The sequence below is a fragment of the Mytilus trossulus genome, chromosome 10 (assembly GCF_036588685.1).
Source record: "Mytilus trossulus isolate FHL-02 chromosome 10, PNRI_Mtr1.1.1.hap1, whole genome shotgun sequence".
Taxonomy (NCBI): Eukaryota; Metazoa; Mollusca; class Bivalvia; order Mytilida; family Mytilidae; genus Mytilus; species Mytilus trossulus.
The window spans coordinates 57,062,251-57,080,324 of NC_086382.1; the positions used below are offsets into that span (position 1 = coordinate 57,062,251).

The 18,074-nt window shown below is 31.3% G+C and overlaps 1 protein-coding gene across 1 annotated transcript in view; it reads left to right on the forward strand.

The window, feature by feature from the left end:
• The window catches only part of LOC134688021 (protein phosphatase 1 regulatory subunit 12A-like), an 88,844-nt gene that overhangs the window by 35,776 nt on the left and 34,994 nt on the right, over positions 1-18,074 (forward strand). Inside the window, exons 17-22 of the mRNA XM_063548488.1 lie at positions 734-824; positions 7,393-7,575; positions 8,823-8,898; positions 9,452-9,607; positions 10,098-10,198; positions 11,311-11,355. Of these exons, the coding sequence (XP_063404558.1) occupies positions 734-824; positions 7,393-7,575; positions 8,823-8,898; positions 9,452-9,607; positions 10,098-10,198; positions 11,311-11,355 (652 nt within the window). The remainder of the gene's footprint in view (positions 1-733; positions 825-7,392; positions 7,576-8,822; positions 8,899-9,451; positions 9,608-10,097; positions 10,199-11,310; positions 11,356-18,074) is intronic.

The window sequence follows — 18,074 nt, forward strand, 5'->3', positions numbered from 1 at the left end:
AACCTTATAATGACTTCACGGTTCAGCTTACAAGCAAAGTAACCAAAGATTATAACTTTACCTACACGCTCAGTGCATTCTGTTGTAAAAAAAAATGGCAGATTACATCAGAAAAACATCCATTGCATGAAGATCCATTTCATCTCAACAGGTTATACTAAATTATGTGAAATAAAATCATTTTAATTAGAAGCAATACCTTTTAATTAATTTGAGTATGTTTGAAAATACTAAAAATCAGATTTGCATGCTTGATTTAGTGTTTGACGTTTCCCCCCATTGTGCAGTGAAGCTTGAAATGTGTAGTTGTTTGAAAAGAAAAAAAGAATTTTTACAAAGTTTCTTTGTAGCAGACAGTGAATATGTTCTAATTAACATTAGTCTACGCTAGAGGGTACTTTTATCATCATTTAGCAAAAGCATACTGTAAATTCAGAAATTTTGGATGCATTTAATATTGTGTTAAACAATTTAAAAGAAAAACTGGATAACTGCCTGTGACTTCACAAATACTGCTTTTGAAATATACTTTTTAGACAACTAATCCATAAAAATCTTAAAAAACATCTAAAAAATATCTGAATTTACACTTTGTTATGGTGGATACTTTCAAAAGTTAAGTGTTAGGCTGTTTACCAAACAACAGCATTTGCTCTCAAAGAACTCAGGTCTTGTATTTTGCTGCAAATTACAATAGAATGGTGAAAGGTTAACATGACCTTGAACTTTTCAGATCATATCAAATACCATGCAGAGATGAAGAAGCTGAGACACAAAGAAAGGCTAGGGCAAAGAGAGCTAGGGAGACCAGAAGGTCTACACAGGTATACAGAATATACAGAATCTTCCTTAAATGTCATTGAAAGTTTCATATCAGTTCAAAACTTGCAAATGAGTGTAAAGCAAAATATAACAGATATACCTTTTTATACGACCGCAAATTTTGAAAAAATTTTCGTCGTATATTGCTATCACGTTGGCATCGTCGTCGTCGTCGTCGTCCGAATACTTTTAGTTTTCGCACTCTAACTTTAGTAAAAGTGAATATAAATCTATAAAATTTTATCACAAGGTTTATGACCACAAAAGGAAGGTTGGTATTGATTTTGGGAGTTTTGGTCCTAACATTTTAGGAATAAGGGGCCAAAAAGGGCCCAAATAAGCATTTTCTTGGTTTTCGCACTATAACTTTAGCTTAAGTTAATAGAAATCTATGAAATTTTGACACAAGGTTTATGACCACAAAAGAAAGGTTTGGATTGATTTTGGGAGTTTTGGTTTCAATAGTGTAGGAATTAGGGGCCAAAAAAGGGCCCAAATAAGCATTATTCTAAGTAAATAGAAAATAATGAAATTTAAACACAATGTTAATGACCACAAAAGGAAGGTTGGTATTGATTTTGGGAGTTTAGGTCCCAACAGTTTAGGAATTAGGGGCCAAAAAGGGACCCAAATAAGCATTTTTCTTGGTTTTCGCACCATAACTTTAGTATAAGTAAATAGAAATCTATGAAATTTAAACACAAGGTTTATGACCATAAAAGGAAGGTTGGTAATGATTTTGGGAGTTTTGGTCCCAACAGTTTAAGAATAAGGGGCCCAAAGGGTCCAAAATTAAACTTTGTTTGATTTCATCAAAATTGAATAATTGGGGTTCTTTGATATGCCGAATCTAACTGTGTATGTAGATTTTTAACTTTTGGTCCTGTTTTCAAATTGGTCTACATTAAGGTCCAAAGGGTCCAAAATTAAACTTCGTTTGATTTTGACAAAAAATTAATCGGTTGGGTTCTTTGATATGCTGAATCTAAAAATGTACTTAGATTCTTGATTATCGGCCCAGTTTTCAAGTTGGTCCAAATCGGGGTCCAAAATTAAACTTTGTTTGATTTCATTAAAAAATTGAATAAATGGGGTTCTTTGATATGCCAAATCTAACTGTGTATGTAGATTCCTCATTTTTGGTCTTGTTTTCAAATTGGTCTACATTAAAGTCCAAAGGGTCCAAAATTAAACTTAGTTTGATTTTAACAAAAATTGAAATCTTAGGGTTCTTTGATATGCTGAATCCAAACATGTACTTAGATTTTTGATTCTGGGCCCAGTTTTCAAGTTGGTCCAAATCAGGATCTAAAATTATTATATTAAGTTTTGTGCAATAGCAAGTCTTTTCAATTGCACAGTATTGCGCAATGGCAAGAAATATCTTATTGCAAAATATTGTGAAATAGCAATTTTGTTTTTAATTAGAGTTATCTTTCTTTGTCCAGAATAGTAAGCAAGAAATATCTAATTGTAAGATTTTTTATACGACCGCAAATTTTGAAAAAATTTTCGTCGTATATTGCTATCACGTTGTCGTCGTCGTCGTCGTCGTCCGAATACTTTTAGTTTTCGCACTCTTACTTTAGTAAAAGTGAATAGAAATCTATGAAATTTTAACACAATGTTTATGACCATTAAATGAAGGCTGGTATTGATTTTGGGAGTTTTGGTCCCAACATTTTAGGAATTAGGGGCCAAAAAGGGCCCAAATAAGCATTTTCTTGGTTTTCGCACTATAACTTTAGTTTAAGTTAATAGAAATCTATGAAATTTTGACACAAGGTTTATGACCACAAAAGAAAGGTTGGGATTGATTTTGGGAGTTTTGGTTTCAACAGTTTAGGAATTAGGGGCCAAAAAAGGGCCCAAATAAGCATTATTCTTGGTTTTCGCAAAATAACTTAAGTTAAAGTAAATAGAAATCAATGAAATTTAAACACAATGTTTATGACCACAAAAGGAAGGTTGGTATTGATTTTGGGAGTTTCGGTCCCAACAGTTTAGGAATTAGGGGCCAAAAAGGGACCCAAATAAGCATTTTTCTTGGTTTTCGCACCATAGCGTTAGTATAAGTAAATAGAAATCTATGAAATTTAAACACAAGGTTTATGACTATAAAAGGAAGGTTGGTATTGATTTTGGGAGTTTTGGTCCCAACAGTTAAGGAAAAAGGGGCCCAAAGGGTCCAAAATTAAACTTTGTTTGATTTCATCAAAATTGAATAATTGGGGTTCTTTAATATGCCGAATCTAACTGTGTATGTAGATTCTTAATTTTTTGTCCCGTTTTCAAATTGGTCTACATTAAGGTCCAAAGGGTCCAAAATTAAACTTAGTTTGATTTTAACAAAAATTGAAACCTTGGGGTTCTTTGATATGCTGAATCTAAAAATGTACTTAGATTTTTGATTATTGGCCCAGTTTTCAAGTTGGCCCAAATCGAGGTCCAAAATTAAACATTGTTTGATTTCATCAAAAATTGAATAAATGGGGTTCTTTGATATGCCAAATCTAACTGTGTATGTAGATTCTTAATTTTTGGTCCAGTTTTAAAATTGGTCTAAATTAAAGTGCAAAGGGTCCAAAATTAAACTAAGTTTGATTTTAACAAAAATTAAATTCTTTGGCCTCTTTGATTTGCTGAATCTAAACATGTACTTAGATTTTTGATTATGGGCCCAGTTTTCAAGTTGGTCCAAATCAGGATCTAAAATTATTATATTAAGTATTGTGCAATAGCAAGTCTTTTCAATTGCACAGTATTGTGCAATGGCAAGAAATATCTAATTTCACAATATTGTGAAATAGCAAATTTTTTTTTAATTAAGAGTTATCTTTCTTTGTCCAGTATAGTAAGCAAGAAATATCTGCAAGAATTTTTTTTAATTGGAGTTATCTTTCTTTGTCCAGAATCAACTTAAATCTTTGTTATATACAATATACAATGTATATTCACTTTTTCTACCAACTGATAAATTTAAATAATCTTTACCATTCAGTGATAACAAGCAGTTTTTTTACATCTTAATATTTTATGATGTATTTAAATGAGTAGTAATTGTTGCAAACTTCATTAGAATATTTTAATTGAAATTAGTTTTGGAATAAGGGAAAGGGGGATGTGAATAAAAAATTGGGTTCAATTTTTATACGACCGCAAATTTTGAAAAAAAATTCGTCGTATATTGCTATCACGTTGGCGTCGTCGTCGTCGTCGTCCGAATACTTTTAGTTTTCGCACTCTAACTTTAGTAAAAGTGAATAGAAATCTATGAAATTTTAACACAAGGTTTATGACCATAAAAGGAAGGTTGGTATTGATTTTGGGAGTTTTGGTCCCAACATTTTAGGAATTAGGGGCCAAAAAGGGCCCAAATAAGCATTTTCTTGGTTTTCGCACTATAACTTTAGTTTAAGTTAATAGAAATCTATGAAATTTTGACACAAGGTTTATGACCACAAAAGAAAGGTTGGGATTGATTTTGGGAGTTTTGGTTTCAACAGTTTAGGAATTAGGGGCCAAAAAAGGGCCCAAATAAGCATTATTCTTGGTTTTCCCACAATAACTTTAGTTTAAGTAAATAGAAATCAATGAAATTTAAACACAATGTTTATGACCACAAAAGGAAGATTGGTACTGATTTTGGGAGTTTAGGTCCCAACAGTTTAGGAATAAGGGGCCAAAAAGGGACCCAAATAAGCATTTTTCTTGGTATTTGCACCATAACGTTAGTATAAGTAAATAGAAATCTATGAAATTTAAACACAAGGTTTATGACTATAAAAGGAAGGTTGGTATTGATTTTGGGAGTTTTGGTCCCAACAATTTAGGAAAAAGGGGCCCAAAGGGTCCAAAATTAAACTTTGTTTGATTTCATCAAAATTGAATAATTGGGGTTCTTAGATATGCCGAATCTAACTGTGTATGTAGATTCTTAACTTTTGGTCCCTTTTTCAAATTGGTCTACATTAAGGTCCAAAGGGTCCAAAATTAAACTTAGTTTGATTTTGACAAAAAATGAATCGGTTGGGTTCTTTGATATGTTGAATCTAAAAATGTACTTAGATTTTTGATTATTGGTCCAGTTTTCAAGTTGGTCCAAATCGGGGTCCAAAATTAAACTTTGTTTGATTTCATAAAAAATTGAATAAATGGGGTTCTTTGATATGCCAAATCTAACTGTGTATGTAGATTCTTCATTTTTGGTCCCGTTTTCAAATTGGCCTACATTAAGGTCCAAAGGGTCCAAAATTTAACTAAGTTTGATTTTAACAAAAATTAAATTCTTGGGCCTCTTTGATATGCTGAATCTAAACATGTACTTAGTTTTTTGGTTATGGGCCCAGTTTTCAAGTTGGTCCAAATCAGGATCTAAAATTATTATATTAAGTATTGTGCAATAGCAAGTCTTTTCAATTGCACAGTATTGTGCAATGGCAAGAAATATCTAATTTCACAATATTGTGAAATAGCAAAATATTTTTTTTAATTAGAGTTATCTTTCTTTGTCCAGAATAGTAAGCAAGAAATATCTTATTGCAAGAATTTTTTTAATTGGAGTTATCTTTCTTTGTCCAGAATCAACTTAAATCTTTGTTATATACAATATACAATGTATATTCACTTTTTACTACCAACTGATAAATTTAAATAATCTTTACCATTCAGTGATAACAAGCAGTTTTTCTACATCTTAATATTTTATGATGTATTTAAATGAGTAGTTATTGTTGCAAACTCCATTAGAATATTTTAATTGAGATTAGTTTTGGAATAAGGGAAAGGGGGATGTGATTAAAAAAATTGGGTTCAATTTTTCTCATTTGAAATTTCATAAATAAAAAGAAAATTTCTTCAAACATTTTTTTGAGAGGATTAATATTCAACAGCATAGTGAATTGCTCTAAGAGAAAACAAAAATTTTAAGTTCATTAGAACACATTCATTCTGTGTCAGAAACCTATGCTGTGTCAACTATTTAATCACAATCCAAATTTAGAGCTGAATCCAGCTTGAATGTTGTGTCCATACTTGCCCCAACCGTTCAGGGTTCAACCTCTGCGGTCGTATAAAGATACGCCCTGCGGAGCATCTGGTATTAATTGGAGTTATCTTTCTTTGTCCAGAATCAACTAAAATCTTTGTTATATACAATATACAATGTATATTCACTTTTTACTACCAACTGATAAATTTAAATAATTTTTACCATTCAGTGATAACAAGCAGTTTTTTTACATCTTAATATTTTATGATGTATTTAAATGAGTAGTAATTGTTGCAAACTCCATTAGAATATTTTAATTGAAATTAGTTTTGGAATAAGGGAAAGGGGGATGTGATTAAAAAATTGGGTTCAATTTTTCTCATTTGAAATTTTAATAAATAAAAAGAAAATTTCTTCAAACATTTTTTTGAGAGGATTAATATTCAACAGCATAGTGAATTGCTCTAAGAGAAAACAAAAATTTTAAGTTCATTAGAACACATTCATTCTGTGTCAGAAACCTATGCTGTGTCAACTATTTAATCACAATCCAAATTTAGAGCGGAATCCAGCTTGAATGTTGTGTCCATACTTGCCCCAACCTCTGCGGTCGTATAAAGCTACGCCCTGCGGAGCATCTGGTTCTCATTTGAAATTTCATAAATAAAAAGAAAATTTCTTCAAACATTTTTTTGAGAGGATTAATATTCAACAGCAGTGAATTGCTCTAAGAGAAAACAAAAATTTTAAGTTCATTTGAATACATTCATTCTGTGTCAGAAACCTATGCTGTGTCAACTATTTAATCACAATCCAAATTTAGAGCGGAATCCAGCTTGAATGTTGTGTCCATACTGTGCCCCAACCGTTCAGGGTTCAACCTCTGCGGTCGTATAAAGCTACGCCCTGCGGAGCATCTGGTTAAATGCTTGAGTGGACATAAAAAAGTGCATTTCCAGTAATTATAAGAGACATGTCATAGAGCTGTAGTATCATCTGTATCAATTTAAAATGCAGTTTAGCAATGTTTAGTATGTAATGTAAACACACAAAATACAGACATTACTTAGGAATATTTCTTATTCAAGTGCTTCTAGACATAAACAGCTACCATTATATAAATATTCAACTTTACTTGATACTAATTCCACACTTGTAAACATTTGTTTATAAAACTGCCTCTAGAGAAATGGAATGTATTGTGACCACTTTTGTTTTACATATTACTTCCTCTCTCAGTTACCAGTAAGCAGGTTGTCACTGTAATTAAATGGTAAAAATAAATTTAAGAATGTCTAAACGTAAACATATACAAAACTTTTTTTTTCACATTTGTAGATATTTTACTTGTAAGAATAGGAAATGATCATAAATAGGATAAAACTTTAGGGTATCAGATTTGTGAAATAAAAAATGTGAGCTTTTGAGTTTCAAAACTAATGGAACACCACATTTATTACCTTACTTTTTACCTACTAAAAAGGTATTGACTGATTGTAGAATTTTGCATATGATAAAAATATGTGATACGTTACAGTAATTAAATATAAAAAATAATTATATATAAATTCTATTTTCAGGGCGTGACGTTAGAAGATATACAGAAAGCAGAAGAAGTATTACACTCATCAGACACAAAACCTAGTGATACAAAACCTAGTGAAAAAACTAACAATGCTTTAAGTGAAAGTAGTAGAACTTCTAATATAGAGTCAACAAGTATAGAACAACCAGAATCTGTTAGGCGACGTTTCAGACCAGATGTAAGATATTCAATGTGTAAAGGAATTTGTATGCCCCCACCTACAAAGTAGAGAGGCATTATGTTTTCTAGTCTATTCGTCTGTTCGTCCGTCTGTCCATCCTTTTGTTTGTTCGTTCGTCTGTCCCACTTCAGGTTAAAGTTTTTGGTTGAGGTAGTTTTTGATAAGTTGAAGTCCAATCAACCTGAAACTTAGTATACATGTTCCTTATGATATAATCTTTCTAATTTTAATGCCAAATTAGAGTTCGTGGTCCACTGTGCATTTCACTGAACATAGAAAATGATAGTGGTAGTGGGGCATCCATGTACCGGGGACACATTCTTGTTTATTGTGGTTACATTGCTTTCCTCATTGATGAATTAATCATAATCAATTACAGCAAAATGCATTGAGTGTGTAGGTATAGGTAAAATCTTTGGTTAGCTTGTTTGTTGGCTGAACCATGAAGTCATTGTTAGGTCAGGTATACTACCTTCCATAAGAGTAGATTTGTCCAACAGATAACAAATCTATCTTTCTGTAGGGCTAGACTACTCTGAAAGAAGGGTAGTAAAGATAAACTTATAATAATTATATGTTTCAGCTATAAACAAGCAAGCTAGCCACTCAATCAAATTTGCTACATACATTATCTAGATATATGAAATGTATAGGAAACTTGGTGTGAGTCATTGGAAAAAAATGAAAAAATTAAGAAGTAGTCTTTATATCTTTTGTATTTTCTGAATATCTGTTAAAAAAAAAACCAAAGTTCTTGTTACAGGAAACATATAGAACATTAAGAAAGCAGGAAAAATGCAAAAAGTATAGTATTCATTGATCGCAAACTGAAGCTATAACTTGATATTCTGGAGTTTTGTCCCTTTAACCATTCATGTAACAGAATGTTACTACTCTTTATCTTTGTATTTTTCAAATATCTGTTAGAAAGAAAACAAAGTTCTTGTTACATGATACATATAGTACATAAAGAAAGCAGTTAAAAAAAATGCAAAACATGTAAGTATTCATTGATCCCTAACAGAAACCACTATTTGTATTCTGGAGTTATGTCCCTTTAACCATTCGTGTCACAGAATGTTACTTGGGGTCAAATTATTTGCTACCTAGAACTTTCTGTTAAGAATAACAACTTCTGGGTACAGAAACATTAACTTTCTTTCCCGACAAAAAAAACATTATTAGATTTAGAAACTTGTCGTCATTGAATTCCTACATATATTATTGTTGTTTTTTTGTTGCAGGACGAAACACGAAGTAGTTTTAGAAGATCAAGAGATTCCAAAGATTCCAGTATTTATTCTACAGATACAACTTCAGGTAGACTTACAACTATTGTATTTCTGGATTTTTTTTCGGTTTTTCATAAATAATAGTTATAGACTACATTTCCAACAGGACTGCAATTCTGGCTTGAATGAATTATATAAATATTCAGTTTGACAGGCATGCTGATACTCTTGGTAAGCTGGTTACTTTTATTCTTAAAGACAAAAATATAAAGCATTCATCTATTGATTGGAAAACTAATTATTTTGTCTGATTTTGAATTTTATAGAGTAAACTTGACTTTGATTGATTAATTATTGATACAAATTCAATGAAGTGTCCATTTCATCCTTTGAAAATAAGGCAATTTCAGGTAAATTTCTGTTGCAGTATATTGAAATAACTTAAATAAATATTGGTAGTTTTGGGAATATGTTTTCTTCTCTGATGTGGTGAATGCAGCTTGCAAATATGCCGACATCTACAAATACTCGTAAAAGTTTGAACTTATAAAATTCTCTTATATTTACCTCACAGAGTTAGATATGCTTTATTCTCATCTGTATATATTATTTTATGTTTTTTTCATTTTTTTCTATTATAGCATATGTACCCCGCAGGGAAAGAAATGCATTGTCCACATCTATAGATAATAAATCTAGTCTAGGTAGTTCAGAAATTCGTAGATCTGCTTCATTACGATCGTCAAGGTTACACGCGGAGGACCAAGATGACACAGATTCTAAAAAAGATTCCAAAGGTTAGTACTATCATTAGTATTACATACTATGGTAGGTTGCTTGTCAATTGCACTGTATAGATATAAAAAAGAAGATGTGGTATGATAGCCAATGAGACAACTGTCCACAAGAGACCAAAATGACACAGACATTAAAACTATAGGTCACTGTACGGCCTTCAACAATGAGCAAACCACATAGTCAGCTATAAAAGGCCCCAATATGACAATGTAAAACAATTCAAACAAAAAAACTAACGACCTTATTTGTATAAAAGATTAAGAATCAACTTTGTTCTTTAATTCAACTGAATGAAAAAAGAAAGATGTTGAAAGAATTTTAATGCTTTTGAACTTATACAGATAGTTAAAATTTCTTAGTGTTTAGATAATCATATGTTTCTTAAAAAGAGACAATTTCTGTTGAATATCTACATTTTACTTTAAAATTGTTTTTATTGCACTTAATAAGCAAGTTCAGTTCTGACCATAACAATATCTTTTGTTTCAGGTGATGATAAAGATGAAAAGAAAGAACCCTCTCATGTACGTGCTCGCCGTAATAGACGAGAGCGTCGATCAACAGGAATCGTCACTTACGACCCTAGTAAGGTATGTGTACTGTTTATAATACTTGTTCAGTACTTAAAACATGGGTGTAGATTTACACGATAAATCACTTATGGTTAGGAATATATCAAAATTGTCAATTATTTCCTATGCATGATTGAATAATGAGATGATAGCTCCAAAAACTTTTCTCTTTAAATAAATCACAGACAGCTAGTTCCACTTATGCAGTGTATTTTGACACTCAAATTAGAAATTTAAGGGAATTCATATATCGAAGATCTTAGGGCTGTTCCAGAAAATAATATGTCCCCCCCCCCCAGGGACGGCACTTTTTTTTAACCCCCACCACCCACAGAAATAAAATTATATTAGAACAGCACTCCCTTTGCATTTTGGTATTTCAAATACAACCACTCACATAATATTTAAAAAAAATTGCCTTCCCTGGGGGGGACATAGTATTTTCTGGAACAGCCCTTAGTACTGACTCAACATATTAAACCTGATGAAATAAGGGTGGAAATCTGAGTTAGCTGAGAAAAATGTTACACCAGTCACATGGTTCAGCAAAGCCTACACATGATTTTGAAGCTCTGTTATATTAAAAGAAACGGATATTCATTAGGGTTGTTCCTGAAATGATTAAATAGGGGCATGAGTAGCCATTCTTTTAAGATTTCATGTGGGTTTCTAATTTATAAAGACAGCTTAATGAAATCAATTATATAAAAAATTAAAGTTGTATGTAGCCTTGATGTATCAAAGAGATAACATGAACAAATAGATTTTAAAAACAACTGAAGTTATATGTATCCTTGACGTATTGTGTATAATATTATAGGGTTATTGCATGAATATTGGGGAATATTGTCCCGAGTAGAATCTTATATTGCACGAGCTTGCGAGTGCAATATATGTTCTACGAGGGACAATATTCCCCAATATTCATGCAATAACCCTTTTATTGTATAGCAATATAATATTTGAAAGTAAAACTTGGTTTAAACTAAGATTTAAACGTTAATGACGTCATGATTTTTGAAGATTTATTGCACTAGTGCAATATTAGAATTTATTGCACGCTAACTTTTGGTTACGTTCTGTGGGAAATATTATATTGCTATACAATAATATTTATTATTTATCAACAGGATGATGATGAAGATGAAAAGAAAGATACGGAAGAAAAAGACAAGGTAAGTTTTGATTTTAATAGTAACATATTAATACAATGGTGTTTATTTGAAAAAAATAATACACAATAAAATTGTATGAATTTTATGAGGCTTAAATGCATGGTTTGTCCATATATTACTAGTGAACTGCAATTTCTGGACTTCTTTTCCTAGAGTCTTTGCTCTTTCACTGTTCCAATAGCTGAAACATTGTACCAAATTACAGTTTGAATTCATCTCAACAAACTGATCATATGGTAAAACAGTTAAGCTCATAGCTTGTAAATGTTTTTAGTATGAAGTGCAGTGTAAAATGAAATGCAAACTTTAAATCCTAGTAGATATGAATTATACAGCTGTCATTGAGATGTATACATTGAATAGAGATTGGAAATAGGGAATGTGACAAAGAGACAAAAACCCAGACCAAAAAGCAGATAACGGCCCAAGGACAAGGTCCTTAATGCAGGGAGTAAATCCTGACTTTAGACATACCCAATATGAGGGGAGGTTAAACATGTTTGTGTGATCTCAACCCTCCCCATATATATATATAGCCAATATAGAAAAACAAATACAGTAAATTATGTTTTAAAGAAGTCCCAGTCTGATAATAGAATAGGTAAGGGAAGAAGAAAATAAGCAAAATGACAATAATAAACAATTATTTTTATAAACATTTCAATTTTTGAAATCCATTGTAAGTGCCTAGTCTTAAGTTTTTACACTATTCCTTTTAAAAATTGTTCTTAAATCATAGAAATTGACATTAATTTGAAGATGTAATAAAACAAATTTAAAGTAAATTTTATATTTTTAACAAGATTCCATGGGAGATAATCAGATATCTATGAATTAACTATTTTTACATGAATTAGTGATTGAACTCTCTTATCTCCCTTTAAAATTTTAGAAAATATTTCAAGTATATCCTGTTTTGAGTGCTTTGATTTGAAGACAACTCTAAAACCAGTAAAGAAAATTTGCATTTTGAAATTCAGATTGGAAATTTGACATTTGTCTAGCAATTCTAAAATTCTAAAATTGGCTGTATCATGTGTTTACTTTTGATATATGTGAAAGGGAAATTCTTTGTGCAATTTCAATGACCGATGTGATATCCAAATTTGGAGCAGAATGAGATTTGGGGGAGGGGAGATTAAAGTATATGTTTTACTGCACTTGCTTCATACTAACAACCTTTCTCATTTGTAGCTATGAGCTTTTAACTTTTAACCAGTTGTTCAGTTTAAGAGACGAATCCAAACTGCAATTTTGTAAGCCACTTTAGCCATAACGTTTAGGAAAAGAGCTGTCTAATTTATGAACGAAAGATACATGAATTTTTTAAAAGGCACAAAAATTGGTATATGTTGCAAGTGAAACACATTTTCTAGAGGAAATTTTATAAAATAAAAACTAAAGTTTTATAACATCTCTAGTCCCAAAGAAAAATACACTTTTAGAAAGTAATAGTTATGAATTACTCTCCATAGATATGTTTTAAACAAATTGTGTTGCAAGTTTTATGCCCCCTGCTGTAGTGGAGGAGACATTAAGTTTTACCCTTGTCTGTCTACATGTCTGTACGCCCTAAATTTTTCCGATCTCCAACTTTAGTTTGCCTCTACCAAATGTTCTGAAACTTATACACAATGCTCATTACCACAAAACACAGATCAAGTTTGAATTTTGGTGGCATCAAATTAACTGTTCTAGAGTTAAGCCCCTTTAAAAATGAATAATAATTGCTGATTTTGTATGTTTCCATTTTATTACTTGAGTTTGACTCAACCAAATGTTATTAAACTTATACACAATGCTAATTCCCACTAATCACAGGTCAAGTTTTAATTTTGGTGGCATCACTTTAACCATCCTTGTAATGTCCCTGTACATTTGTTTCTGTTCTCTAACTTAAGTTTGTCTCAACCAAATGTTATGAGCATTATACACAGTGCTTATAACCACAAAACACATAAAGTTTGGGGTGTCATTTTTACTGTTCTAGGGCTATGCCACTTTACAAATTGAAAAAATGCTGATTTTTTTGTTTCCATTCTCTTACTTAAATTAATCTCAACTAAATCTATTGAAACTTATACACAACTAGAACACACCCGTGATATCGCGGGTCTGTGACTAAATTTAAGTATATAACTATGCGCAAGCCTTATTTTAGTATTAGTATTGTCATCTGATAAAGATCATGCCGATTATAAGATACAGTTTTCTCTGCTTTCAAATCTTTCTGTTTGAACCTGTCGAACTGGAACTTATCAATTATTGGTAATATTATTTTTTTGGAAAACAAAAGGTCCTGGAATGGAGTATTTTTTAATCAACAGCATTGTCCTATATTAGTTATAAATAAAGTTGAATTTTTTGATTCGCTGTTTTACGTAATGCCCGCTAAATTTATTTTTAGTATTCGTATTGTTATCTTAGAAAGTCTTACTGATTAAAATACTACAATAGGTAACAATTTGACAATTTAGTAGTGTCAACCCTGTGATTATGACCAGTGTATATAGCATATTAATCCTGAATACACCGTTTGTTGGTGCGCCTGTCAGATGCCGAAAATACAGATAAGGTAATAGGTAACAGGTGAATATACTATTGATATCGGTATCGGACTCCACTCGGAACTTCTTAATTATTGGCAATATTAATTACGTGGAAAACAAAAGGGCCTGGAGTGGTGTAATTTTTAATCTACACCTTTGTACTATTGTAGTTATATATAAAGTTAAGTTCTTTGATTCGTCGTTTTTACGTGATGACGGCTGACAAATTGGACCTCGTAATTTTAGTATTATAGATGCTTATTATCACAAAAATCAAATCAAGTGCAAAATTAGGTAGCATCACTTTTATAGAACTCAAGTTATGACCCTTTTTAACATTCAAAGCTAGCTGGGGCATCATCGCAGGACACATTCCCAATTTATTTGTACAGATGTCTGGAAGTATTATGCAGATTTCCAAAATGGAAACAAGATAACCTTTTTCATAGAAAGTTCATAAAAGCTGAGATAAAAAATTGTTGAAAATATATTATGAATTACTCGAAAAATTAAATCCAATACCATTGCACAGTAGCATTACATGGACAAACAAGCCAGTAATCATCTTTGAAACCTCTGTAATAAAGCTTATATTTCCTGTAAAAGATCCTGACTAAAATGATTGCCACAAATCCTTTTTTATATGACCGCAAATTTTGAAAAAATTTTCGTCGTATATTGCTATCACGTTGGCGTCGTCGTCGTCCGAATACTTTTAGTTTTCGCACTCTAACTTTAGTAAAAGTGAATAGAAATCTATGAAATTTTAACACAAGGTTTATGACCATAAAAGGAAGACTGGTATTGATTTTGGGAGTTTTGGTCCCAACATTTTAGGAATTAGGGGCCAAAAAGGGCCCAAATAAGCATTTTCTTGGTTTTCGCACTATAACTTTAGTTTAAGTTAATAGAAATCTATGAAATTTTGACACAAGGTTTATGACCACAAAAGAAAGGTTGGGATTGATTTTGGGAGTTTTGGTTTCAACAGTTTAGGAATTAGGGGCCAAAAAAGGGCCCAAATAAGCATTATTCTTGGTTTTCGCACAATAACTTTAGTTAGAGTAAATAGAAATCAATGAAATTTAAACACAATATTTATGACCACAAAAGGAAGGTTGGTATTAATTTTTGGGAGTTTCGGTCCCAACAGTTTAGGAATTAGGGGCCAAAAAGGGACCCAAATAAGCATTTTTCTTGGTTTTCGCACCATAGCGTTAGTATAAGTAAAAAGAAATCTATGAAATTTAAACACAAGGTTTATGACTATAAAAGGAAGGTTGGTATTGATTTTGGGAGTTTTAGTCCCAACAGTTAAGGAAAAAGGGGCCCAAAGGGTCCAAAATTAAACTTTGTTTGATTTCATCAAAATTGAATAATTGGGGTTCTTTAATATGCCGAATCTAACTGTGTATGTAGATTCTTAATTTTTGGTCCCGTTTTCAAATTGGTCTACATTAAGGTCCAAAGGGTCCAAAATTAAACTTAGTTTGATATTAACAAAAATTGAAACCTTGGAGTTCTTTGATATGCTGAATCTAAAAATGTACTTAGATTTTTTATTATTGGCCCAATTTTCAAGTTGGCCCAAATCGAGGTCCAAAATAAAACATTGTTTGATTTCATCAAAAATTGAATAATTGGGGTTCTTTGATATGCCAAATCTAACTGTGTATGTAGATTCTTAATTTTTGGTCCAGTTTTAAAATTGGTCTAAATTAAAGTGCAAAGGGTCCAAAATTAAACTAAGTTTGATTTTAACAAAAATTAAATTCTTGGGCCTCTTTGATATGCTGAATCTAAACATGAACTTAGATTTTTGATTATGGGCCAAGTTTTCAAGTTGGTCCAAATCAGGATCTAAAATTATTATATTAAAGTATTGTGCAATAGCAAGTCTTTTCAATTGCACAGTATTGTGCAATGGCAAGAAATATCTAATTTCACAATATTGTGAAATAGCAATTTTTTTTTTAATTAAGAGTTATCTTTCTTTGTCCAGTATAGTAGTATAGTAAGCAAGAAATATCTGCAAGAATTTTTATACGACCGCAAATTTTGAAAAAAATTTTCGTCGTATATTGCTATCACGTTGGCGTCGTTGTCGTCGTCGTCGTCCGAATACCTTTAGTTTTCGCACTCTAACTTTAGTAAAAGTGAATAGAAATCTATGAAATTTTAACAAAAGGTTTATGACCATAAAAGGAAGACTGGTATTGATTTTGGGAGTTTTGGTCCCAACATTTTAGGAATTAGGGGCCAAAAAGGGCCCAAATAAGCATTTTCTTGGTTTTCGCACTATAACTTAAGTTTAAGTTAATAGAAATCTATGAAATTTTGACACAAGGTTTATGACCACAAAAGAAAGGTTGGGATTGATTTTGGGAGTTTTGGTTTCAACAGTTTAGAAATTAGGGGCCAAAAAAGGGCCCAAATAAGCATTATTCTTGGTTTTCGCACAATAACTTTAGTTAAAGTAAATAGAAATCAATGAAATTTAAACACAATGTTTATGACCACAAAAGGAAGGTTGGTATTGATTTTTGGAGTTTCGGTCCCAACAGTTTAGGAATTAGGGGCCAAAAAGGGACCCAAATAAGCATTTTTCTTGGTTTTCGCACCATAGCGTTAGTATAGGTAAATAGAAATCTATGAAATTTAAACACAAGGTTTATGACTATAAAAGGAAGGTTGGTATAGATTTTGGGAGTTTTGGTCCCAACAGTTAAGGAAAAAGGGGCCCAAAGGGTCCAAAATTAAACTTTGTTTGATTTCATCAAAATTGAATAATTGGGGTTCTTTGATATGCCGAATCTAACTGTGTATGTAGATTCTTAATTTTTTGGTCCCGTTTTCAAATTGGTCTACATTAAGGTCCAAAGGGTCCAAAATTAAACTTAGTTTGATTTTAACAAAAATTGAAACCTTGGAGTTCTTTGATATGCTGAATCTAAAAATGTACTTAGATTTTTGATTATTGGCCCAGTTTTCAAGTTTGCCCAAATCGAGGTCCAAAATTAAACATTGTTTGATTTCATCAAAAATTGAATAATTGGGGTTCTTTGATATGCCAAATCTAACTGTGTATGTAGACTCTTAATTTTTGGTCCAGTTTTAAAATTGGTCTAAATTAAAGTGCAAAGGGTCCAAAATTAAACTAAGTTTGATTTTAACAAAAATTAAATTCTTGGGCCTCTTTGATATGCTGAATCTAAACATGTACTTAGATTTTTGATTATGGGCCCAGTTTTCAAGTTGGTCCAAATCAGGATCTAAAATTATTATATTAAGTATTGTGCAATAGCAAGTCTTTTCAATTGCACAGTATTGTGCAATGGCAAGAAATATCTAATTTCACAATATTGTGAAATAGCAAATTTTTTTTTAATTAAGAGTTATCTTTCTTTGTCCAGTATAGTAAGCAAGAAATATCTGCAAGAATTTTTTTTAATTGGAGTTATCTTTCTTTGTCCAGAATCAACTTAAATCTTTGTTATATACAATATACAATGTATATTCACTTTTTACTACCAACTGATAAATTTAAATAATCTTTACCATTCAGTGATAACAAGCAGTTTTTTTACATCTTAATATTTTATGATGTATTTAAATGAGTAGTAATTGTTGCAAACTCCATTAGAATATTTTAATTGAAATTAGTTTTGGAATAAGGGAAAGGGGGATGTGATTAAAAAATTGGGTTCAATTTTTCTCATTTGAAATATCATAAATAAAAAGAAAATTTCTTCAAACATTTTTTTGAGAGGATTAATATTCAACAGCATAGTGAATTGCTCTAAGAGAAAACAAAAATTTTAAGTTCATTTGAATACATTCATTCTGTGTCAGAAACCTATGCTGTGTCAACTATTTAATCACAATCCAAATTTAGAGTGGAATCCAGCTTGAATGTTGTGTCCATACTTGCCCCAACCGTTCAGGGTTCAACCTCTGCGGTCGTATAAAGCTACGCCCTGCGGAGCATCTGGTTTTTAATTGGAGTTATCTTTCTTTGTCCAGAATCAACTTAAATCTTTGTTATATACAATATACAATGTATATTCACTTTTTACTACCAACTGATAAATTTAAATAATCTTTACCATTCAGTGATAACAAGCAGTTTTTTTTACATCTTAATATTTTATGATGTATTTAAATGCGTAG